General features: G+C 36.6%; 3 protein-coding genes across 3 annotated transcripts; all 3 read right to left on the bottom strand.

Moving 5' to 3' along the window:
- Positions 1-2427: 2427 nt before the first annotated feature.
- On the bottom strand, positions 2428-3530 carry LOC142103946 (gamma-crystallin-3-like). The gene is made up of 3 exons (XM_075188354.1): positions 3522-3530; positions 3102-3344; positions 2428-2703 (listed from the first exon to the last, which is right to left on the bottom strand). The coding sequence occupies exons 1-3, from the start codon at positions 3528-3530 to the stop codon at positions 2428-2430; spliced, it is 528 nt and encodes a 175-aa protein (XP_075044455.1).
- Positions 3531-12016: 8486 nt separating this feature from the next.
- LOC142143967 (gamma-crystallin-3-like) lies at positions 12017-12908 on the bottom strand. Its single transcript, XM_075202693.1, has 3 exons — positions 12900-12908; positions 12516-12758; positions 12017-12292 (listed from the first exon to the last, which is right to left on the bottom strand). Exons 1-3 carry the CDS (start codon positions 12906-12908, stop codon positions 12017-12019), a joined length of 528 nt encoding a protein of 175 aa, XP_075058794.1.
- Positions 12909-20779: 7871 nt separating this feature from the next.
- Positions 20780-21671, bottom strand: LOC142143290 (gamma-crystallin-3-like). Its single transcript, XM_075201417.1, has 3 exons — positions 21663-21671; positions 21279-21521; positions 20780-21055 (listed from the first exon to the last, which is right to left on the bottom strand). Exons 1-3 carry the CDS (start codon positions 21669-21671, stop codon positions 20780-20782), a joined length of 528 nt encoding a protein of 175 aa, XP_075057518.1.
- Positions 21672-27254: the final 5583 nt, after the last annotated feature.

Here is a 27254-nt window from a genome sequence, read left to right as displayed (position 1 = left end):
TTCAGATACTTGTGACATTACTCCCACTACTTGGGTGGGGTGGAAATACAGACATGATTTTTCCTATATGGGGCATTGTGTTGTACATGATGCTTTCTGTATTGTATGGTGGTCACTAGGATGTTCTCTGTATTGTATATCACCAGTATGCTCTCTGTATTGTTTAACAGTTACAACGATGCTCTCTGCATTGTATATCTTTTATAAATTTAACCTCATTTATCAAACTCCCATTGTCCCATAGATTGTAAGCTTGCGAGCAGGGCCTTCTCACCTCTTTGTCTGTTTTGCCCAGTTTGTTTAATAGTTTACTATGTTTGTCCCTAACTCTAAAGCGCTACGGAATATGTTGGCGTTATATAAATAAATGATGATGATGATGATATATCACTAGGATGTTCTTTGTATTGTATATCTATCCATAGTACTGGGCAAATTATTATAAATAGATGTATAATATCTGTTTTGTTTTACTTACAATACATCCATGTTGTTACCCCTTGAGAAGTCAATGTTCTGTCTCCTGTAAAAATTGACATCATTTACTTCTCACTAATTTGACTGATACAATTTTTACATACAGTCTATATTAATTGATATAATTTATATGCATATTCTCTTTTGTCATCATTCATTGTCAGTAAAATAATATCATTTTGACTTTCAACTGTGCTGATTCCATCATAATAGTTGCAAAAAAGTTGTACACCGCACCAATCAAGGTCAACCGCCCCCCAAAAACAATTTGTAACAATACTCCACCTCAAATAGGTGATGGGAGGGGGGTGCATCCTGACATAAATATGTCTCACTGAGAGTGAGAGGAGAAAAAAAATGTGTAAATATAGGCCACCCCATGACTGATACTTCTCAATTATATAAAATATTATTGCTTTATTGCTTTGTGATATGCATAAAAAATTCCTGCAACTAATGTGTGGAAATCTAAATGGACACATTAACTCCTTGTAATATGTCATGCTAGTAAACTTTTGCTACTGTTTATTAGGATACAGCAATCGCAATACAGGGTAAATCAAATCATTAATTCACATGTGACCAAATCAGTGAATAACATTAGTGCCCATAAGGGTTATACTACAATGCTTGGCCGCTGTCTGGATATAACAACATGGAGATTATGTAATCATTGCCAAATAACTGCAACTTAAATGCAAAAATTCAAGTGGGAGGTCATAATCTCCTATAAGATATAATATTCTTGACAATCTTTGCTAATATTCACTAGGACATAGCAATATTTATCTAGGCTAAACTAAGTAATACGACTTTACCCATACTAATGAAACGCTGCAAATTTCTATTATGTTTAGAATAAATATATACAACACACATGGGTGACAATAATTTTTTATTGAATAATTAAGCATTGTGGCACAACCTATGTAAAAAAGTAGGAGGAGCTTCAACCAAACTAAGAACATCATTGAGGTAGCAAAGTGGCTGGCAGCCAATAACTGCTATTTTAACAGGTATTATAGTTTAAATCATGGACAATTAATTCTTTAATTTCTATTTTTATATTTCGCTAGTAAACATCCCATTAGTAGAAATTTTAAAAGGAATTTATAAATGTATATCAATAAAGCAATTATGCATATTTTATATAATTGAGAATTTTCAGTCATGAAGTATCCTATATATTCACATTTTATTTCCATCAGGATAGTCCCAATTGTGAGGGACTGGAATCCTCAGTCAGGAGCTTAAACAACAATTGGGAGGTATTTTCCACTATTTAATTCTTTACATGCTGCGCGACCCAGTTAGTGGTTTATGCCTCATACAGTATGTGGGTAGAGGAGAGATATACTGAGGTTGTTGGAGGGAAACTCTACCTATGCCTCAGATGATGCTGGTCACCCCCGATTATTGGCATACTGCTGCTCACCATAGGTCTTTAATAATATCCTGCACATGTTGCTTCTCTTCTGGTCCTGGGGTAGAAATGTGGAAGATAGCTCAGTTTTTTATATGATTTAATATGTGAATTTTCAAAAGGGCTTTTTTAAGACTATTTGAAGAACAAAAATTCAGAATGAAGAGGATACAACTTTCTAACCTTTGTGTTAGATATGTGTTTGAATTAGTGCATTAAATCACCAATGCCATGTACATACAAAGTATATTCAACTAATGAATATGCCACCTTCCATACCCTGTCCTAATGGAAAGTCTAGATGACAGACATGAGATTATATCACAGACACATATACAATACTATTATATAAATACATACTTATACTAACTTTGTACATTTCTATCTTCAGCAAAACGATGGTTAGTTGGAGAAATAGGCCAATGCAAGGGCTAAAATAAATAAAGACATAAATAAATAAAATATAACAAACAGGGAATTCAAAATGTTTTATTGAATGAAAAAAACAAGAATTTTTTTCTGCTGTTTTAATACATATGATGGACACGTCTGAAGGAACCAATTCTGGGGCTTGTGGCTCCCCAATCAGTGTATCTTCTGTATTCTCCAGGTCTCAGATAAAACTGACGTCCCCTGTAGTTGGGCTCTTCATAGAACATCCAGTACCCATCTTGTATATGAGCAGAGTGGATATCATTGTAACGGAATCTCTCATTGACATTATGACAATCTTCATTGAATTCCATCATCTGACCTCTGAAGTCATCTTTCTCATAGATCCTGACTCTGAATGAACCTTGGTGCTGCCATAATAATATTAAAAATGACAATTATATTATGTTTTAAATGTAATCCATTTCAGAAGATAATACACAGTAAATATATAACACAATTGTAAGTTTCCTTAATTTTCACACTTTGGGGTATATTAACTAAACTGCGGGTTTGAAAAAGTGGAGATGTTGCCTATGGCAACCAATCAGATTCTAGCTGTCATTTTGTAGAATGCAGCAAATAAATGAAAGCTAGAATCTGATTGGTTGCCATAGGCAACATATCCACTTTTTCAAACCCGCCGTTTAGTAAATCTAGCCTTTTGTCTTTTTAAGCACCAAGTCAATTAGTTTTGTTCAACAATTTATTAAATGTTAACATGTCGTATTTTAAGAGACCTTACTAAATAAAAATGATTACCAGTTACCTGTGGGCTTAGGCGGCAAGACCGAATGGAGTCATTGTAACCCATCCATTGCTGGAATTCAGGGTACTCTCCTCTATGGAGGAAGTACTGGTGTCCTCTGTAGTTGGGGTGTTCATACAGGATCCAGTTTCCACTGTCCACACGAATGGAGTTACAGCGTCTAAAATATGAGGACATGTCTGGACACTCAGAGTTGCACTCATAGGAGCGACCCTGGAAGTTCCTGTCCTCGTAGAAAATGATCTGTAAAAAAAACAAATAGTAATATTCTTTTTAAAAATTGGAAATATTTACATTGCATTAATAAAACAATCCTGTAGAACACAAATTCTAAAATCAGACTGTTGTCAGTTCTGTCTAAGATAAATCACTTTTAGTAATTGAATGGAAAACATGTATATGACATTAGGGATATTTTACCTTTCCCATGTTGTTGGTTTAAATGTGTTCTAGTGAACTGTGTATTCAGGGCATGAGGAATGGGAGCTTTATATACACAATTTTTCTTCTGTAAGCAGAAGTATACTGACTTGTCGTTCTATGTGACTATTGTTCTTTTATGTTCGCTGGCATTATTCCAAAGCATTGCTTAGAATGCTAAAAACATTTAAGTTAAACCTTTCACAACCACATGAATGATCCTGATTGTTGTATTTCATGAACACTGCATTTTCATTTAGGTCATTTTAAAACCAAGACACATACTCCTAATCTTGTAGCTTCTACCATTTTCCAGTACACACTGGTCACAATCCACAATAAGCCATTTTCACATATAGGATATATGAAAATGTGGATCATTTCTATAATTCGAGTGACAATATTTATAACTAAAATATTTTATATACGGGAGCTTAGAAATGTACTCATTTCCATCACATGGTACATTTACATAGCTTAATAATATTAATCATCGTCTGCATCACATTCATCATTAAAGTTTTATATTTCACTTCCAGATATTTTTCATTTCAGTGACATAGACATAGAACTTTTGCAATGTAGGAATGATGTTAATATCCTGTGGTTTAACTCTTTATGTATTAGTAATATAGCTCCACCATTATATAAAATGTATTGTATTTAGAATGTGGAGTTGAGTCATGCGGGGTATGGGGACATTGCCACTCTGGTGCGAAATATTGTGGAATCAATTGGGGCGAAGAATGTCTGTGCTGGTAAAATGGGATCTTGAGAGGATTGTGATGTTGAAGTAGCTCCAAATTGTCTTGAATCCTTTCCATTTTTAGAGCCAGGTCGGTAGGTAACATGGAAGTTGAAGCGAGCAAAGAACAATGCCCATTAAGCTTGTCACCGTAATAAACGCCACGTGGTCTGTATATATGGTCATCAGAATGTGTGATTCTTGAGTAAATGGCGCCATTTGCAGAAAATCATCTTGATGGCTAATAGTTCTCTGGCTCCAATACTATAGTGGTATTTATTGGTAGGAAGCAATTTGAAAAAAAAGGCACAATTTCGGAAGATAATTTTGTACCCCCTCTGCTGCTATAGGACAGCTCCCATAGTCGCATCAGATGCATCAACCTTCAAGATCCAGTTGTAGGAGGATTACATGGTGTTTAAAGTTTTGATACCAGGTTCTAAACGCAGTTTTCCATTCATCACCCACTTTAACTTACTTGACCAGATTAAATGCCGCTCTGTGGTTGAGTTTAGTAAATATGGTGGCTGTGAGTACTCTTTCTAGTGAACCGTGGGATTGGAGAAACACAATATTAGTTGTGTATATTTATTTTATTTAGTGCTATATAGTCAACACAAAGCTGAAGATCTTTTTTCTTAACAAAGAATATAGGAGCTCCTGCCGGAGAGATGGAATACCGAATAAAACCTTTTTTAAGATTTTCATTCAGATATTGTTTTAGGACTTTCAATTATGGTTCTCATAGAGTGAAGATTTGTCATACAGATATTTATGTGCCAGGTAACAAAAAATGTATATACTTAAGACGGTGCTTGTATGCATTTCCCTTATGGAAACCATTGGACTAAAGTGATTGGCACTTCCACAAAACAAGCTTAATTTATTTACATGCTGTCAGCACCTCTCTTTTTTGTCTATAAGACCCGAACTGCCAATATTTTATAGGTTCTTGCACTTTTGCCCATGTGCATGCTGCCACTTATAGTGCTACAAATTTGTGCTGTAAATGGTATCCCTATCTGGAAATATTAAGTGTTAAAACTTTAGAGAACAATTCTTATTGCCCCATTGGTAATGGAATAGTAGGCAACTATAATATAATAAAATAAAATAAAAAAATGCTTACATATAATCATAAATTAAGTTTCGGCCACTAATTTATTCATAAAATAACATGGCCCCTGTATGAAATTAATGATATTTTTTGCCTACCTAATCAAAAATTCATGTTTACCCTCAAAATTAAAACTTGTATTGTGCCTTTTGTTATGTTATTATTAGCCAGCAGTGGAAAGCTGTTTGCTAATCATGCCTATCAAAAGCAGTGTGTTGATTCTGGTAATTGTCACAGCAATCTTGGGCGAGTTTGCAAAATCTCACCTTCATACATATGACAAATGTATTGTTAGAATAACCAAAAGTAGGGATTTGTAGAGTGTCGATTTTGGGTATATAACTTTACTCGTGATTTACTATCAACTCGTACTTTCATACATTATCGGTTTCAAACTCACCCAAGAAAATCTCTGAAAAAAGACAAATCACAGCTTGATACATTTTGTCCTAGATGTTACTGGATTTTACTCATATCAAAGGATTGTTGTTTTAATCAATAAGACATTATGATTGACTCAAGAAATAGATAAAAATAGCTGAAGTACCCGGCAATGCTTTTTATAAGTTATCTTTCTGATTTTCTTACAGTATAGATTATTTTGTCAAATTAACTCCACCTAGCTATTTCAATTTTTAGTCTTATCATTATCTATATCATCTTCTTTTCTATTATCTTTATGTTTATTACTGGCTGAAGTATATGACGTTGCAAGGGTTTAAATATTCAAGCTATTAACTTAAAAATGATTTGGATTTAACTGTCAACATTTTAAAACTAATTAGCAGCTTAGAAGCTCTCCCAACACACCCATTAGGTAGCTGCCCAGTGTCTTGTTTGTTTTTATAATAAATGTCATCCAAATCCATCCAGAACAGGCTCTCTGGGTCAAAGTTTTGGCCAATAGAAAGTCGACAGGGACCTCAATCCTCTGGTATGTATCCTATGATCCAATTTATTTTACCAGTCTGTGAAGTTTTCATTCATATTCATCCAAAAGAAGGCTCAGAGCAGGCTCCCCGGGTCAAAGTTCTGCCCAGCGTGCACCAACGTGCATTCCGACGGGGACTCTAACCCACTTGAATTATTACTTGTTGTGACCCTTGGCTTTGATTTGGACTCTGCTGAATTGCCTGTTTCAATGACCTTTTGGACTTGTTTCCTGTACATTCCTGTTTGCCGCCAGTCCTGACCCATCTGTCCCTGACTATCCTGTCTGCTACGGACCCTTGACCCTGGCCTGTCTACTGACTACTTGCTAGCATCCAGATTAGCTCCTCCTACCTATCCGCTGTGGTGTTGCTCATAAACTTGCACTACACATTGTTAAGACCTGGGGGCATCCAAGTACCTGTGAGTGCCACTAGTTCTACGGGAAAAGCGGCTGCTATAGGTGAAAACCACTACCGCTAGTTCTGTAACTTTATGACAAGGCTGCCAGCATAGCAAAAACAAACAAACCAACTTCATTCAGTGGAATGCTCAGTACAGGCTCCCAGGGTCAAAGCTCTGCCTGCCCAGCGTACACCAATGGGAGGTCTGACTGGGACCTCAACCACCTGTTATGTCTTCTGGGCTCCAATGCTACCAGTCTGTGAAGTTTTTATTCCAAATCCACCCAGTGGAAGCTCAGAACAGGCTCCCCGGAACAATGTTATGCCAAGCATACACCAATGGGAAGTTGGGCAGGGTCCTTAACCTTCTTAAAACCTGGCCAGGATCCAAATGTAGTGTCTCACATTGGTTTCATCCCAATCAGTGCAGGGGTGACCGAATGCATAACCAGACAGACAAACAAACCAAATCAATCTAATAGAAGACCTAGAACAGGCTCCCTGGGTCAAAGTTCTGGCCAACATATACCAAGGGGTGGTTCAACTGGCATTCTAACCCCCTTAAAACCTGCCCAGGATCCAAATGGACCACATCACGGTGGATTCATTCCAATCGGTGAAGGGGTGTCCAAATGCAATCAAACCAAACCCATCCAGTGGGGGGCCCAGAACATTCTGCTGAGGTCAATGCTCTGGCAACATACACCAACGGGAGGTCCGACTGAGACCTACACACCCTAGTATGTCTTCTGGGATCCAATGTTAAAAGTCTTTTGAAATTTTTGTCCAAATCTATCCAGTGAAGGGCTCAGATCAGGCTCCATGGGTTAATGCTCTGGCCAGTCTTCACCAGCAGTAGGTCCTTCCAGTTCCCTATACCCATTAAAATCTGTAAAGGATCCACCTTGCATTGGTTTCATCAAAATCAGTGCAGAGGCGTCGAAGATAATAACCTACAAACAAACAATCAAACTTCTTCTTTTACATATATAGATATAGATGTTTTCAAAATCCATTCAGTAGAAGGCTCAGAACAAGCTCCCCGGGTTAAAGTTCTGCATAATGTACACCAACTGGAGGTCCAACATGGACCCTAACCCTCTTAAAACCTGTCAAGGATCCAACTGGGCCACCTCCCATTTGTTTCTTTCTGACCAGTGAAGGAGTGTTGAAGATAATTGCCAACAAAGAAACAAACAAATTTCTTATTTTATATATAAAAATGTTTTCCAAATCTTTTTCGTGCAACAACCTCCCTTGGTCAAAGTTCTTGCCAGCGAGAGGTCTGACCAGGATCTCAACCCCCTAGCATGTATTTTGAGATCCAATATTACCAGTCTGTGAAGATATGATCCAAGTCGGACCAGGACCCTAACCTCCCCTAAAACCTGGCCAGGATCCAAATAGACTGGCTCGCAATGATTTCATGCCAATCGGTGCAGAGGTGTCAGAATGCATAACCGGACAAACAAACCAAATCCATTCAGTGGAAGGCTCAGTACAGACTCCCAAGGTCAAAACTCTGCCCAGTATATACCAATGGGAGGTCTGACTAGGACCTCAATCCCCTGCTATGTCTTCTGGGATCCAATTTTAACATTCCTTGAACTTTTCATCCAAATACATCCAGTGGAAGCTCAGAACAGGTTCTCTGGGTTAACGTTCTGCCCAGAGTACACCTGCGAAAGGTCTGACAGTGACTTTAATTCCCTGACAACCTGGCCAGAGTTCAACTGGACTACCTTGTATTAGTTTCATTCCAATTGGTGTAGGGGAGTCCCAATGCATAACTGGACAAACAAACAAACCAAATCCATCTAGGAGAAAGCCTAGAATAGGCTCCCTGGGTAAAAGTTCTGGCCAACATATACCAACTAGGAGGTTCGACTGGGAGCCCAACCCCCTTAACACCTGCCCAGGTTCCAAATGGACCACCTCGCATTGGTTTCATCCCATCGGTGCAGGGAAGTCTGACTGAAAGCAGGACAGAATCAAAACAAATCAAATCAATCCAGTAGAAGGCCCAGAACAGGCTTCCCGGTTCAAGTTCTGGCCAGTGTACACCAACAGAATATCTGACTGGTACCGCAACCTCCTGGTATATCTTTTGGGATCCAATGATACCAGTTAGTGAAGTTTTTGTTCAAATCCATTCAGTGGAAGGTTTTGAACAGGCTCTCCGGGACAAAGTTCTGAAGAGCGTACACCACCGGGAGGTCTAACTGGTACCTAAATCTGCCCAGGATCCAACTGGACCAATTCACATTGGTTTCATCCCAATCTGTGCAATGGTGTCAGAATGTAAACAAACCAAATCCATCCAGTGGAGGGCCCAGAACAAGTTCCCTGGGTCAAAGATCTGTAAATAATAATGGTGATCCTAAGTTGTTTTAAATTCTAATTATTTTAAAGAAAAATGCATTCTAAATTTGAGGAAACTGTTGAAATTAGAGATATAAATTTTATCTGTCTTCAAAATAATGTAACATTAAGAAAAAAATCTGTTTGGTAATAATTTATATTTTAGTTTATTTTTTTTTTAAAGCAAAACAGTTTAATCACTTAATAGTTGCTGTGGAAATATGTGATCTTTTAAAAAGGATTAAATATTATTATGATACTTATTCATAAAGTAGGTTTTGTACCATGTTTGATTTTTGGTAGGAATACAGCAGAGATTTTATATGTCCTACCATTCTTAAACTGCCGGAATGGTAGGGTACATAAATTAAATATTTATTAACAGAAATATAAAAATGATACTGGAAAATTATATACTAATTGAGAGAGTTTATTTGTCATTTGTAATGACTATAGGTAGAATTGTATTGTTAGCTGCGAGCAGGGCCTTTTCACCTCTTTTACTATTTTACCCAGTTTGTTTATTACTGTGTTGTCCCTAATTGTAAAGCACTATCGAATTTGCTGGCGATATATAAATGAATGATGATGATGATAGTTCAGCAAGTGGAAAACAAAAAAGAATTTAGTTAAATTAAAAAAAACTCTATAGATTGATTAAAATGTGTTTTGTGTGATGAGAATTGATGCTGTCATTTCTTCTTACAGTATGGGTTGGAAAACTACTTGCAGACATCAACTTCTGGTAGAGTGTTTCAACAAATCATGTAACCCTGGTTATGCCGGAAACTTTGGACAGCATATTTCTCATATACCTGATATTCATCTTTTTGGAAAATCTGAAGAAAAATGGACTGAGCAGGATTTTGAACTTGGAACATCAGCTTATGATGCATCAACTAGTTGACGAGTGAGATGTATCAGGGAATGGAATTCATGTCATTAGGATGTTCTTTGTATTGTATGTCTATTATACATTTTATCTGTTATTATCTGTTTTGTTTTACTTACTATACATCCATGTTGTTTCCCCTTGAGGAGCCAATATTCTGTCTCCTGTAAATATTGACATCATTTACTTCTCACTAATTTGACTGATACAATTTTTACATATAGTCGCTTGACTAGATTAATTGATATAATTTATATGCAGTCTCCTGTCTATATTGATTGATAACTATATATGCATTTTCTCTTTTGTCATTATTCATTGTCAGTAAAATAACATCATAATGACTTTCAACTGTGCTGTATCCATCAGGATTGTTGCAAAAAAGTTGTACACCGCACCAAATATGTTTTACTAAGAGTGACAGTAGAAAAGAAAAGGTGTAAATATAGGTCACCCTATGACTAATAATTCTCAAATATATAAAATATGCATAATTGCTTTACTGCTTTATTGCTTTGTGCTATACATTAAAAAATATTGCAAATAATGTGAAGATATCTAAATGGACACATTAACTCCTTGTAATATGTCATCCTAGTAAACTTTTGCTAGTGCTTATTTGGACACAGCAATCGCAATACAGGATAAATTAAATCATTAATTCACATTTGACCAAATCAGTGAAGAACATTAGTGGCCATAAGGGTTATACTAAAACTATTGGCTGCTGTCTGGATACAAGAACATGGAGATTATGTAATCATTACCAAATACCTGCAACTTAAATACAAAATTTCAAGTGGGAGGTCATAATCTCCTATAAGATATAATATTCTTGAAAATCTTTGCTAATATTCACTAGGACATAGCAATCTTTATCTAGGCTAAACTAAGTACTACGACTTTACCCATACTAATGAAATGCTGAAAAATTATATTATGTTTAGAATAAATATATACAAAATACGTGGGTGACAATAATTTTTTATTGAATAATTAAGCATTGTGCCACAACCAATGTAAAAAAGTAGGAGGACCTTCAACCAAAATAGGAACATCATTGAGGTAGCAACGAGGCTGGTAGCCACTGGCTGTTATTTTAACAGGTGTTATAGTTTAAATCATGGAGAATTAATTCTTTAATTTCTCTTTTTATATTTCGCTAGTAAACATCCCTGTATATAGCAATTTTAAAAGGATTTTTTTCATGTATATCTATAAAGCAATTATGTATATTTTATATAACTGATATTTTTCAGTCATGAAGTATCCTAAATATACACATTTTCTTACCATCAAGATAGTCCCAATAATGGGGGACTGGACTCCTCAGTCAGGAGCTTAAACAACAATTGGGAGGTATTTTCCACTATTTATTTCTTTACATGCTGTGCGACCCAGTTAGTGGTGTATGCATCATACAGTTAGTGGACAGAGGAGATGGATATTGAGGTTGTTTGAGGGAAGCTCTACCTTTGCCTCTGATGATGCTGGTCACCCCTATCATTGGCATGATGCTGCTCACCATAGGTCTTTAATAATATCCTGCACATGTTGCTTCTCTTCTGGTCCTGGGGTAGAAATGTGGAAGATAGCTCAGTTTTTTATATGATTTAATATGTGAATTTTCAAAAGGGCTTTTTTAAGACTATTTGAAGAACAAAAATTCAGAATGAAGAGGATACAACTTTGCCATTTCTAACCGTTGTGTTAGATATGTGTTTGAATTAGTGCATTAAATCACCAATGTCATGTACATACTAAGTATATTGAACTAATAAATGTGCCACCTTCCATACCCTGTATTAATGGAAAGTCCAGATGACAAACATGAGATTATATCACAGACACATATACTATACTAATATATAAATACATGCTTATACTAACTTTGTACATTTTTATCTTCAGCAAGACAAGGGTTAGTTGGAGAAAAAGGCCGATGCAAGGGCTAAAATAAAAAAAGATATAAATAAATAAAATATAACAAACAGGGAATTCAAAATGTTTTATTTAATGAAAAAAACAGACATTTTTTCTGCTGTTTTAATACATATGATGGACACGTCTGAAGGAACCAATTCTGGGGCCTGTGGCTCCCCAGTCAGTGTATCTTCTGTATTCTCCAGGTCTCAGATAAAACTGACGTCCCCTGTAGTTGGGCTCTTCATAGAACATCCAGTACCCATCTTGTATGTGAGCAGAGTGGATATCATGGTAACGGAATCTCTCATTGACATTATGACAATCTTCATTGAATTCCATCATCTGACCTCTGAAGTCTTCTTTCTCATAGATCCTGACTCTGAATGAACCTTGGTGCTGTCGTAATAATATTAAACATAACAATTATAATAATTTTTAAATGTAATCCAGTTCAGAGAATAATACACAGTAAATATATAACACAATTGTAAGTTTCCTTAATTTTCAAACTTTTTCTACTTTTTAAGCACTAAGTCAATTAGTTTTGTTCAACAATTTATTAAATGTTAACATGTTGTATTTTAAGAGACCTTACAAAATAAAAATTTCTGCTAGTTACCTGTGGGCTTAGGCGGCAAGACCGAATGGAGTCATTGTAACCCATCCATTGCTGGAATTCAGGGTACTCGCCTCTATGAAGGAAGTACTGGTGTCCTCTGTAGTTGGGGTGTTCATACAGGATCCAGTTTCCACTGTCCACACAAATGGAGTTACAGCGTCTAAAATATGAGGACATATCTGGACATTCAGAGTTGCACTCATAGGAGCGACCCTGGAAGTTCCTGTCCTCGTAGAAAATGATCTGTGAAAAAAACAAATATTAATATTTTTTTTAAAAAATTGGAAATATTTACATTACATCAATAAAACAAATTCTGTAGAACACAAATTCTAAAATAAGACTGTTGTCAGTTCTGTCTAAGATAAATCACTAGGGATTTACCTTTCCCATGTTGTTGGTTTAATTGTGTTCTAGTGAACTGTGTATTTAGGGCATGAGGAAAGGGAGGTTTATATACACAATTTTTCTTCTGTAAGCAGAAGTATACTGACTTGTCGTTCTATGTGACTATTGTTCTTTTATGCTCACTGGCATTATTCCAAAGCATTGCTTGGAATACTAAAAAGCATTTAACCTAAACCTTTCACAACCACATGAATGGTCCCGATTGTTGTGTTTCATGTACACTGCATTTTCATTTAGGTATATTTCAAACCAAGACACATACTCCTGATCTTGTAGCTTCTACCATTTTCCAGTACACAGTGGTCACAATCCCCAATAAGCCATTTTCACATTTTGGATATATGAAAATGTGGATCATTTCTATTATTCGAGTAACAATATTTATAACTAAATGATCTAATATACGGGAGCTTAGAAATGTACTCATTTCCATCTAATGGTACATTTACATAGCTTAATAATATTAATTTTCATCTGCATCACAATCATCACCTGTCAAAGTTTTATATTTCACTTCCAGATATTTTTCATTTCCGTAACATAGACATAGAACTTCTTTGATGTAGGATTCATGTATTCTGTGGATTATCTCTTTATGTATTAGTAATATTGCTCCACCATTATATAAAATGTAATGTATTTAGAACGTGGAGTTTTGTCATGCCGGGTGTGGGGACATTGCCACTCTTGTGCGAAACATTGAGGAATCAATTGGGGGCGAGGAATGTCTGTGTTGGTTAAATGGGATCTTTAGAGGATTGTAATGTTGAAGTAGCTCCAAAATTTCATGAAGCCTTTCCATTTTTATAACTAGGTCGGTAGATAGCATGGAAGTTGAAGCAAGCAAAGAACAATACCCATTTTCCTTGTCAGTGCCATATAGCTTGTCTAGCGCCATTTGCAAAAAAACAACTTAATGGCTAATAGTTCTTTGGCTCCAATGCTATAGTGGCATTTGCTGGTAGGAAGCAATTTGGACAAAAAGGCACAAATTCGTAGGATCATTTTGTTCCCCCCCTGCTGCTATAGGACAGCTCCCTTAGTCGCATCAGAGGCATCAACCTTCAAGAACCAGTTGTAGCAGGATGGATGCTGCAGTGAAAGCATATTTAGTTTAAGGAAAGTCGCCTGAGCAGCTGAGGTCCATTGAAACAAAGTGTTCTTATGTGTTATAATGGTCATGGGATCCACAAAGATTGCAAAAGTTTAGTTTGAACTGTCTGTAGAATTTGGCCTTATTATTGTTGGGTATGGGCGATTATCAATAGCGTTTGTTTTAACTGGAACCATTTGAATACCTTAAAGGGCTATTGCATGTCCTAGAAGTCTATTGATTCCTTCCCACGTGCACTTTCTAGTTCAATGTATAGATGATGTTGCCGAACGTTCTCAATTGCTACCTGTGGGACTGTAAACCTTCAGAGAATGTCAAGATTTATTACAAACAGACAACCAAAAATTGATTCAGCATATTGTTAAATACATAATTGATAAAATTTTAGAAAGTGTTTGAAGCATTTGAAAGTTGAAAAAGCATTACATGGTGTTCAAAGTGTTGGTAACAGGTTCTAAACGCAGTCTTCCATTCATCACCCACTCTTACTTACTTGACCAGATTAAATGTCGCTCTGAGGTTGAGTTTAGTAAATTTGGTACCTGTGAGTACTCTTTCTAGTAACTCGGGGATTAGAGAAACAGAATATTAGTTGTGTATTTTTATTTTATTTAGTGCTGTATAGTCAATACAATCTTAAGATATATAAGACATAAGATCTTTTTTCTTAACAAAGAATATAGGAGCTCCTGCAGGGCAGATGGAATATCAAATAAAACTTTTTTAAGATTTTCATCCAGATATTATTTTAGGACTTTCAATTATGGTTCTGATAGAGTGAAGATTTGTCATACAGATATTTGTGTGCCAGGTAACAAAATAATTATATACTTAAGGCGTAGCTGATATGCATTACCCTTGTGGAAACCATTGGACTAAAGTGATTGGCACTTCCACAAAACAAGATTAAATTATTTACATGCTGTCAGCACCTCTCTTTTTTGTAGATAAGACCCAAAATGCCAATATTGTATAGGTTCTTGCACTTTTGCCCATGTGCATGGTTCCACTTGTAGTGCTACAAATTTGTGCTTTAAATTCTTATTGCCCCATTGGTAATTGAATAGTAGGCCACTATAATATAATAGAATAAAATAAAAAAGTGCTTACATATAATCATTAATTAAGTTTGAGCCAATAATTTATTCAGAAAATAATATGGCCCCCGTAAGCTAATTTGGATTTGGATGACATTTAATATGTTTTTACCTGCCTAATCAAAAAATCATGATTAAAACTTGTAATGTGCCTTCTGTTATGTTATTATTAGCCAACAGTGGAAAGCTGTTTGCTAATATATCCAAAGCAGCTTGTTCATTCTGGAAATGTTCACAGCAATCTTGGGCGAGTTTGCAAAATCGCAGCTTCATACATATGACAAATGTATTGTTAGAATGACCAAAAGTAAGGATGGCGATTTGTACAGTGTCGTTTTTGGGTATATAAACTTACTCGTGATTTACTATAAACTCGTACTTTCATACATCGTCTGCTTAAAAATCACCCAAGAAAATCTCTGAAAAAATACAAATCACAGCTTGATACATTTTGTCCGAGATGTTGCTGTAATTACTCATATCTAGGGATCGTTGTTTTAATCATTGAGACATTATGATTGACTCAAGAAATAGATGAAGCTGAAGTACCTGGCTCTGCTTTTTGTTAGTTATCCTTCCGATTTTCTTACAGTACAGATTATATTGCCAAATGAACTACACCTTGCTAATTTTATTTTTTGACTTATCCTTATCTATATCATCTTCTTTTCTATTATCTTTATGTTTATTACTGGCTGAATACGGCATAGCAAGGGTTTAAATCTTCAAGACATTAAGTTAACAATGAGTTGGATGTAATTGTCAACATTCTAATTAGCAGTTTATAAGCTCTTCCAACACACCCATTAGGTATCCGCCCAGTGTCTTGTTTGTTTTTATATTAAATGTCATCCAAATCATTCCAGAACAGGCTCTATGGGTCAAAGTTTTGACCAACGGAAGGTCGACTGGGACCTCAATCCCCTGGTATGTATCCTGGCATCCAATTTTACAAGTCTGTGAAGTTTTCGTTCAAATCCATCCAGTAGAAGGCTCAGAACAGGATCTTCGGGTAAAAGTTCAGCCCAGCGTACACCAACGGCGGTCCGACTGGGACACTAACACCCTTAAAACCTGGCCAGGATCCATATGGACTGCCTCTTGTTGGTTTCATCCCAATCGGTGCAGGGTCTGTCCAAATGCATAACTGGGAAAAACTGTCACAAGCTAAGTAGATCGTAGCTCGCCTCCCCTGTGTCTCGGCTGTCATAGTAACAGCTGGGACATCACTAGGCACCGGCCGGGATGCTCTCAGTACAAGCAACTAGTGCTCAGCTTCCTCGGGCGGTAGGAGGAGAGCTGAGCTAATTAATTAGGTGGCCCACGGTGGCTAAGTATTACAGTACCACCCCCGCTACTTGATTGGTGTTCTTCTGTATTTCAGGAAGAGAGGGCTTAGATTGCCTGCCAGTTATATTTTCTGAACCCCTAGTTGCTAACCTGCTCCCTGTTCCTGAGCTCTCTGTAGCTGTTTGGATTTATTACTTGTTGTGACCCTTGGCTTGGATTTGGACTCTTCAGAATTTCTTGTTGCCCTGACCTTTTGGACTTGTTTCCTGGACATTCCTGTTTGCCGCCAGTTCTGACCCATCTGTCCCTGACTATTCTGTCTGCTACTTGCCTTTGGCCCTGGCATATCTACTGACTACTCGCTATTATTCGGATTAGCTCCTCCTACCTATTCACTGTCGTGTTGCTCATAAACTTGCACTACACAGAGTTAAGACCTGGGGGCATCCAAGTAACTGTGAGTGCATCTAGTTCTACGAGAAAGGCGGCTGCAATAGTTGAAGACCTCTACCGCTAGTTCTGTAAGTTATGACAAGGTCGCCAGCATAACAATAACAAACAAACAAAATCCATCCAGTGGAATGCTCAATACAGGCTCCCAGGTTCAAAACTCTGCCCAGCATATACCAACTGGAAGTCTGACTGGGACCTCAATTCCCTGCTATGTGTTCTGGGATCCAATGTTACCAGTTCTTGAAGTTTTCATCCAAATACATCCAGTGGAATCTCTGAACAGGTTCTCTGGGTCAACGGTCTGCCCAGAGTACACCTGCGGAAGATCCGACAGTGACTTTAACTCCCTGAAATTCTGGCCAGAGATCAACTGGACTACCTTGCATTAGTTTCAGTCCAATTGGTGTAGGGGAGTCCCAATGCATAACTGGACAAACAAACAAACAAACCAAATCCATCTAGGAGAAGGCCTAGAATAGGCTCCCTGGGTAAAAGTTCTGGTCCAACATATACCAAATGGGAGGTTGGACTGGGAGCCCAACCCCCTTAACACCTGCCCAGGTTCCAAATGGAATGGCGGTCCATTTGGTGCAGGGGAGTCTGAATGAAAGCCGGACAGACAAACAAATCAAATCTATCCAGTAGAAGGCCCAGAACAGGCTCCCCGGTTCAAAGTTCTGGCCAGTGTACTCCAACAGGATATCTGACTGGGACCGTAACCTCCTGGTATATCTTTTGGGATCCAATGATACCAGATAGTGAAGTTTTGGTTCAAATCCATTCAGGGGAAGTTTCTGAACAGGCTCTCCGGGACAAAGTTCTGAAGAGCGTACACCACCGGGAGGTCTAACTGGTACCCTAATCCCCTTAAAATCTGCCCAGGATCCAACTGGACCACTTCACATTGGTTTCATCCCAATCTGTGCAGTGGTGCCCAGAACAAGTTCCCCGGGTCAAAGATCTGTGAATAATAATGGTGATCCTAAGTTGTTTTAAATACTAATTATTTTAAAGAAAAATGCATTCTAAATTTGAGGAAACTGTTGAAATTAAAGATATAAATCTTATCTGTCTTCAAAATAATGTAACATTAAGAAAAAAATCTGTTTGGTAATAATTAATATTTTAGTTTATTCTTTTTTAAAAGCAAAACTGTTTAATCACTTAATAGTTGCTGTGGAAATATGTGATCTTTTAAAAAGGATTAAATATTATTATGATACTTATTCATAAAGTAGGTTTTGTACCATGTTTGATTTTTGGTAGGAATACAGCAGAGATTTTATATGTCCTACCATTCTTAAACTGCCGGAATGGTAGGGTACATAAATTAAATATTTATTAACAGAAATATAAAAATGATACTGGAAAATTATATACTAATTGAGAGAGTTTATTTGTCATTTGTAATGACTATAGGTAGAATTGTATTGTTAGCTGCGAGCAGGGCCTTTTCACCTCTTTTACTATTTTACCCAGTTTGTTTATTACTGTGTTGTCCCTAATTGTAAAGCACTATCGAATTTGCTGGCGATATATAAATAAATGATGATGATAATAGTTCAGCAAGTGGAAAACAAAAAAGAATTTAGTTAAATTAAAAAAAACTCTATAGATTGATTAAAATGTGTTTTGTGTGATGAGAATTGATGCTGTCATTTCTTCTTACAGTATGGGTTGGAAAACTACTTGCAGACATCAACTTCTGGTAGAGTGTTTCAACAAATCATGTAACCCTGGTTATGCCGGAAACTTTGGACAGCATATTTCTCATATACCTGATATTCATCTTTTTGGAAAATCTGAAGAAAAATGGACTGAGCAGGATTTTGAACTTGGAACATCAGCTTATGATGCATCAACTAGTTGACGAGTGAGATGTATCAGGGAATGGAATTCATGTCATTAGGATGTTCTTTGTATTGTATGTCTATTATACATTTTATCTGTTATTATCTGTTTTGTTTTACTTACTATACATCCATGTTGTTTCCCCTTGAGGAGCCAATATTCTGTCTCCTGTAAATATTGACATCATTTACTTCTCACTAATTTGACTGATACAATTTTTACATATAGTCGCTTGACTAGATTAATTGATATAATTTATATGCAGTCTCCTGTCTATATTGATTGATAACTATATATGCATTTTCTCTTTTGTCATTATTCATTGTCAGTAAAATAACATCATAATGACTTTCAACTGTGCTGTATCCATCAGGATTGTTGCAAAAAAGTTGTACACCGCACCAAATATGTTTCACTAAGAGTGACAGTAGAAAAGAAAAGGTGTAAATATAGGTCACCCTATGACTAATAATTCTCAAATATATAAAATATGCATAATTGCTTTACTGCTTTATTGCTTTGTGCTATACATTAAAAAATATTGCAAATAATGTGAAGATATCTAAATGGACACATTAACTCCTTGTAATATGTCATCCTAGTAAACTTTTGCTAGTGCTTATTTGGACACAGCAATCGCAATACAGGATAAATTAAATCATTAATTCACATTTGACCAAATCAGTGAAGAACATTAGTGGCCATAAGGGTTATACTAAAACGATTGGCTGCTGTCTGGATACCAGAACATGGAGATTATGTAATCATTACCAAATACCTGCAACTTAAATACAAAATTTCAAGTGGGAGGTCATAATCTCCTATAAGATATAATATCCTTGAAAATCTTTGCTAATATTCACTAGGACATAGCAATCTTTATCTAGGCTAAACTAAGTACTACGACTTTACCCATACTAATGAAATGCTGAAAAATTATATTATGTTTAGAATAAATATATACAAAATACGTGGGTGACAATAATTTTTTATTGAATAATTAAGCATTGTGCCACAACCAATGTAAAAAAGTAGGAGGACCTTCAACCAAAATAGGAACATCATTGAGGTAGCAATGAGGCTGGTAGCCACTGGCTGTTATTTTAACAGGTGTTATAGTTTAAATCATGGAGAATTAATTCTTTAATTTCTCTTTTTATATTTCGCTAGTAAACATCCCTGTATATAGCAATTTTAAAAGGATTTTTTTCATGTATATCTATAAAGCAATTATGTATATTTTATATAACTGATATTTTTCAGTCATGAAGTATCCTAAATATACACATTTTCTTACCATCGAGATAGTCCCAATATTGGGGGACTGGACTCCTCAGTCAGGAGCTTAAACAACAATTGGGAGGTATTTTCCACTATTTATTTCTTTACATGCTGTGCGACCCAGTTAGTGGTATATGCATCATACAGTTAGTGGACAGAGGAGATGGATATTGAGGTTGTTTGAGGGAAGCTCTACCTTTGCCTCTGATGATGCTGGTCACCCCTATCATTGGCATGATGCTGCTCACCATAGGTCTTTAATAATATCCTGCACATGTTGCTTCTCTTATGGCCCTGGGGTAGAAATGTGGAAGATAGCTCAGTTTTTTATATGATTTAATATGTGAATTTTCAAAAGGGCTTTTTTAAGACTATTTGAAGAACAAAAATTCAGAATAAAGAGGATACAACTTTGCCATTTCTAACCGTTGTGTTAGATATGTGTTTGAATTAGTGCATTAAATCACCAATGTCATGTACATACAAAGTATATTGAACTAATGAATGTGCCACCTTCCATACCCTGTATTAATGGAAAGTCCAGATGACAGACATGAGATTATATCACAGACACATATACTATACTAATATATAAATACATGCTTATACTAACTTTGTACATTTTTATCTTCAGCAAGACAAGGGTTAGTTGGAGAAAAAGGCAGATGCAAGGGCTAAAATAAATAAAGACATAAATAAATAAAATATAACAAACAGGGAATTCAAAATGTTTTATTGAATGAAAAAAACAAGAATTTTTTTCTGCTGTTTTAATACATATGATGGACACGTCTGAAGGAACCAATTCTGGGGCCTGTGGCTCCCCAATCAGTGTATCTTCTGTATTCTCCAGGTCTCAGATAAAACTGACGTCCCCTGTAGTTGGGCTCTTCATAGAACATCCAGTACCCATCTTGTATGTGAGCAGAGTGGATATCATGGTAACGAAATCTCTCATTGACATTATGACAATCTTCATTGAATTCCATCATCTGACCTCTGAAGTCATCTTTCTCATAGATCCTGACTCTGAATGAACCTTGGTGCTGTCGTAATAATATTAAACATAACAATTATAATAATTTTTAAATGTAATCCATTTCAGAGAATAATACACAGTAAATATATAACACAATTGTAAGTTTCCTTAATTTTCAAACTTTTTCTACTTTTTAAGCACTAAGTCAATTAGTTTTGTTCAACAATTTATTAAATGTTAACATGTTGTATTTTAAGAGACCTTACAAAATAAAAATTTCTGCTAGTTACCTGTGGGCTTAGGCGGCAAGACCGAATGGAGTCATTGTAACCCATCCATTGCTGGAATTCAGGGTACTCGCCTCTATGAAGGAAGTACTGGTGTCCTCTGTAGTTGGGGTGTTCATACAGGATCCAGTTTCCACTGTCCACACGAATGGAGTTACAGCGTCTAAAATATGAGGACATATCTGGACATTCAGAGTTGCACTCATAGGAGCGACCCTGGAAGTTCCTGTCCTCGTAGAAAATGATCTGTGAAAAAAACAAATATTAATATTTTTTTTTAAAAATTGGAAATATTTACATTACATCAATAAAACAAATTCTGTAGAACACAAATTCTAAAATAAGACTGTTGTCAGTTCTGTCTAAGATAAATCACTAGGGATTTACCTTTCCCATGTTGTTGGTTTAATTGTGTTCTAGTGAACTGTGTATTTAGGGCATGAGGAAAGGGAGGTTTATATACACAATTTTTCTTCTGTAAGCAGAAGTATACTGACTTGTCGTTCTATGTGACTATTGTTCTTTTATGCTCACTGGCATTATTCCAAAGCATTGCTTGGAATACTAAAAAGCATTTAACCTAAACCTTTCACAACCACATGAATGGTCCCGATTGTTGTGTTTCATGTACACTGCATTTTCATTTAGGTATATTTCAAACCAAGACACATACTCCTGATCTTGTAGCTTCTACCATTTTCCAGTACACAGTGGTCACAATCCCCAATAAGCCATTTTCACATTTTGGATATATGAAAATGTGGATCATTTCTATAATTCGAGTAACAATATTTATAACTAAATGATCTAATATATGGGAGCTTAGAAATGTACTCATTTCCATCTAATGGTACATTTACATAGCTTAATAATATTAATTTTCATCTGCATCAAAATCATCACCTGTCAAAGTTTTATATTTCACTTCCAGATATTTTTCATTTACGTAACATAGACATAGAACTTCTTTGATGTAGGATTCATGTATTCTGTGGATTATCTCTTTATGTATTAGTAATATTGCTCCACCATTATATAAAATGTAATGTATTTAGAACGTGGAGTTTTGTCATGCCGGGTGTGGGGACATTGCCACTCTTGTGCGAAACATTGAGGAATCAATTGGGGGCGAGGAATGTCTGTGTTGGTTAAATGGGATCTTTAGAGGATTGTAATGTTGAAGTAGCTCCAAAATTTCATGAAGCCTTTCCATTTTTATAACTAGGTCGGTAGATAGCATGGAAGTTGAAGCAAGCAAAGAACAATACCCATTTTCCTTGTCAGTGCCATATAGCTTGTCTAGCGCCATTTGCAAAAAAACAACTTAATGGCTAATAGTTCTTTGGCTCCAATGCTATAGTGGCATTTGCTGGTAGGAAGCAATTTGGACAAAAAGGCAGAAATTCGTAGGATCATTTTGTTCCCCCCCTGCTGCTATAGGACAGCTCCCTTAGTCGCATCAGAGGCATCAACCTTCAAGAACCAGTTGTAGCAGGATGGATGCTGCAGTGAAAGCATATTTAGTTTAAGGAAAGTCGCCTGAGCAGCTGAGGTCCATTGAAACAAAGTGTTCTTATGTGTTATAATGGTCATGGGATCCACAAAGATTGCAAAAGTTTAGTTTGAACTGTCTGTAGAATTTGGCCTTATTATTGTTGGGTATGGGCGATTATCAATAGCGTTTGTTTTAACTGGAACCATTTGAATACCTTAAAGGGCTATTGCATGTCCTAGAAGTCTATTGATTCCTTCCCACGTGCACTTTCTAGTTCAATGTATAGATGATGTTGCCGAACGTTCTCAATTGCTACCTGTGGGACTGTAAACCTTCAGAGAATGTCAAGATTTATTACAAACAGACAACCAAAAATTGATTCAGCATATTGTTGAATACATAATTGATAAAATTTTAGAAAGTGTTTGAAGCATTTGAAAGTTGAAAAAGCATTACATGGTGTTCAAAGTGTTGGTAACAGGTTCTAAACGCAGTCTTCCATTCATCACCCACTCTTACTTACTTGACCAGATTAAATGTCGCTCTGAGGTTGAGTTTAGTAAATTTGGTACCTGTGAGTACTCTTTCTAGTAACTCGGGGATTAGAGAAACAGAATATTAGTTGTGTATTTTTATTTTATTTAGTGCTGTATAGTCAATACAATCTTAAGATATATAAGACATAAGATCTTTTTTCTTAACAAAGAATATAGGAGCTCCTGCAGGGCAGATGGAATATCAAATAAAACTTTTTTAAGATTTTCATCCAGATATTATTTTAGGACTTTCAATTATGGTTCTGATAGAGTGAAGATTTGTCATACAGATATTTGTGTGTCAGGTAACAAAATAATTATATACTTAAGGCGTAGCTGATATGCATTACCCTTGTGGAAACCATTGGACTAAAGTGATTGGCACTTCCACAAAACAAGATTAAATTATTTACATGCTGTCAGCACCTCTCTTTTTTGTAGATAAGACCGAAACTGCCAATATTGTATAGGTTCTTGCACTTTTGCCCATGTGCATGGTTCCACTTGTAGTGCTACAAATTTGTGCTTTAAATTCTTATTGCCCCATTGGTAATTGAATAGTAGGCCACTATAATATAATAGAATAAAATAAAAAAGTGCTTACATATAATCATTAATTAAGTTTGAGCCAATAATTTATTCAGAAAATAATATGGCCCCCGTAAGCTAATTTGGATTTGGATGACATTTAATATGTTTTTACCTGCCTAATCAAAAAATCATGATTAAAACTTGTATTGTGCCTTCTGTTATGTTATTATTAGCCAACAGTGGAAAGCTGTTTGCTAATATATCCAAAGCAGCTTGTTCATTCTGGAAATGTTCACAGCAATCTTGGGCGAGTTTGCAAAATCGCAGCTTCATACATATGACAAATGTATTGTTAGAATGACCAAAAGTAAGGATGGCGATTTGTACAGTGTCGTTTTTGGGTATATAAACTTACTCGTGATTTACTATAAACTCGTACTTTCATACATCGTCTGCTTAAAAATCACCCAAGAAAATCTCTGAAAAAACACAAATCACAGCTTGATACATTTTGTCCTAGATGTTGCTGTAATTACTCATATCTAGGGATCGTTGTTTTAATCATTGAGACATTATGATTGACTCAAGAAATAGATGAAGCTGAAGTACCTGGCTCTGCTTTTTGTTAGTTATCCTTCCGATTTTCCTACAGTACAGATTATATTGCCAAATGAACTACACCTTGCTAATTTTATTTTTTGACTTATCCTTATCTATATCATCTTCTTTTCTATTATCTTTATGTTTATTACTGGCTGAATACGGCATAGCAAGGGTTTAAATCTTCAAGACATTAAGTTAACAATGAGTTGGATGTAATTGTCAACATTCTAATTAGCAGTTTATAAGCTCTTCCAACACACCCATTAGGTATCCGCCCAGTGTCTTGTTTGTTTTTATATTAAATGTCATCCAAATCATTCCAGAACAGGCTCTATGGGTCAAAGTTTTGACCAACGGAAGGTTGACTGGGACCTCAATCCCCTGGTATGTATCCTGGCATCCAATTTTACAAGTCTGTGAAGTTTTCGTTCAAATCCATCCAGTAGAAGGCTCAGAATAGGATCTTCGGGTAAAAGTTCAGCCCAGCGTACACCAACGGCGGTCCGACTGGGACACTAACACCCTTAAAACCTGGCCAGGATCCATATGGACTGCCTCTTGTTGGTTTCATCCCAATCGGTGCAGGGTCTGTCCAAATGCATAACTGGGAAAAACTGTCACAAGCTAAGTAGATCGCAGCTCGCCTCCCCTGTGTCTCGGCTGTCATAGTAACAGCTGGGACGTCACTAGGCACCGGCCGGGATGCTCTCAGTACAAGCAACTAGTGCTCAGCTTCCTCGGGCGGTAGGAGGAGGGCTGAGCTAATTAATTAGGTGGCCCACGGTGGCTAATTATTACAGTACCACCCCCGCTACTTGATTGGTGTTCTTCTGTATTTCAGGAAGAGAGGGCTTAGATTGCCTGCCAGTTATATTTTCTGAACCCCTAGTTGCTAACCTGCTCCCTGTTCCTGAGCTCTCTGTAGCTGTTTGGATTTATTACTTGTTGTGACCCTTGGCTTGGATTTGGACTCTTCAGAATTTCTTGTTGCCCTGACCTTTTGGACTTGTTTCCTGGACATTCCTGTTTGCCGCCAGTTCTGACCCATCTGTCCCTGACTATTCTGTCTGCTACTTGCCTTTGGCCCTGGCATATCTACTGACTACTCGCTATTATTCGGATTAGCTCCTCCTACCTATTCACTGTCGTGTTGCTCATAAACTTGCACTACACAGAGTTAAGACCTGGGGGCATCCAAGTACCTGTGAGTGCATCTAATTCTACGGGAAAGGCGGCTGCAATAGTTGAAGACCTCTACCGCTAGTTCTGTAAGTTATGACAAGGTCGCCAGCATAACAATAACAAACAAACAAAATCCATCCAGTGGAATGCTCAGTACAGGCTCCCAGGTTCAAAACTCTGCCCAGCATATACCAACTGGAGGTCTGACTGGGACCTCAATTCCCTGCTATGTGTTCTGGGATCCAATGTTACCAGTTCTTGAAGTTTCCATCCAAATACATCCAGTGGAATCTCTGAACAGGTTCTCTGGGTCAACGGTCTGCCCAGAGTACACCTGAGGAAGATCCGACAGTGACTTTAACTCCCTGAAATCCTGGCCAGAGATCAACTGGACTACCTTGCATTAGTTTCAGTCCAATTGGTGTAGGGGAGTCCCAATGCATAACTGGACAAACAAACAAACAAACCAAATCCATCTAGGAGAAGGCCTAGAATAGGCTCCCTGGGTAAAAGTTCTGGTCCAACATATACCAAATGGGAGGTTCGACTGGGAGCCCAACCCCCTTAACACCTGCCCAGGTTCCAAATGGAATGGCGGTCCATTAGGTGCAGGGGAGTCTGAATGAAAGCCGGACAGACAAACAAATCAAATCTATCCAGTAGAAGGCCCAGAACAGGCTCCCCGGTTCAAAGTTCTGGCCAGTGTACTCCAACAGGATATCTGACTGGGACCGTAACCTCCTGGTATATCTTTTGGGATCCAATGATACCAGATAGTGAAGTTTTGGTTCAAATCCATTCAGGGGAAGTTTCTGAACAGGCACTCCGGGACAAAGTTCTGAAGAGCGTACACCACCGGGAGGTCTAACTGGTACCCTAATCCCTTTAAAATCTGCCCAGGATCCAACTGGACCACTTCACATTGGTTTCATCCCAATCTGTGCAGTGGTGCCCAGAACAAGTTCCCTGGGTCAAAGATCTGTGAATAATAATGGTGATCCTAAGTTGTTTTAAATACTAATTATTTTAAAGAAAAATGCATTCTAAATTTGAGGAAACTGTTGAAATTAAAGATATAAATCTTATCTGTCTTCAAAATAATGTAACATTAAGAAAAAAATCTGTTTGGTAATAATTAATATTTTAGTTTATTCTTTTTTAAAAGCAAAACAGTTTAATCACTTAATAGTTGCTGTGGAAATATGTGATCTTTTAAAAAGGATTAAATATTATTATGATACTTATTCATAAAGTAGGTTTTGTACCATGTTTGATTTTTGGTAGGAATACAGCAGAGATTTTATATGTCTTACCATTCTTAAACTGCCGGAATGGTAGGGTACATAAATTAAATATTTATTAACAGAAATATAAAAATGATACTGGAAAATTATATACTAATTGAGAGAGTTTATTTGTCATTTGTAATGACTATAGGTAGAATTGTATTGTTAGCTGCGAGCAGGGCCTTTTCACCTCTTTTACTATTTTACCCAGTTTGTTTATTACTGTGTTGTCCCTAATTGTAAAGCACTATCGAATTTGCTGGCGATATATAAATAAATGATGATGATGATAGTTCAGCAAGTGGAAAACAAAAAAGAATTTAGTTAAATTAAAAAAAACTCTATA

The sequence above is a fragment of the Mixophyes fleayi genome, chromosome 1 (genome assembly GCF_038048845.1).
Source record: "Mixophyes fleayi isolate aMixFle1 chromosome 1, aMixFle1.hap1, whole genome shotgun sequence".
Classification (NCBI taxonomy): domain Eukaryota; kingdom Metazoa; phylum Chordata; class Amphibia; order Anura; family Limnodynastidae; genus Mixophyes; species Mixophyes fleayi.
This window is presented reverse-complemented; position numbering and strand designations above follow the sequence as displayed.

What these genes read in the sequence shown, in the direction of transcription:
- LOC142103946 (XM_075188354.1), bottom strand. An exon ending in CTTGCCGCCTAAGCCCACAG is followed by an intron (nt 2,704 to 3,101) that starts GTAACTGGTAAT and finishes TTATTATGGCAG; the next exon opens with CACCAAGGTTCATTCAGAGT.
- LOC142143290 (XM_075201417.1), bottom strand. An exon ending in CTTGCCGCCTAAGCCCACAG is followed by an intron (nt 21,056 to 21,278) that starts GTAACTAGCAGA and finishes TTATTACGACAG; the next exon opens with CACCAAGGTTCATTCAGAGT.
- LOC142143967 (XM_075202693.1), bottom strand. An exon ending in CTTGCCGCCTAAGCCCACAG is followed by an intron (nt 12,293 to 12,515) that starts GTAACTAGCAGA and finishes TTATTACGACAG; the next exon opens with CACCAAGGTTCATTCAGAGT.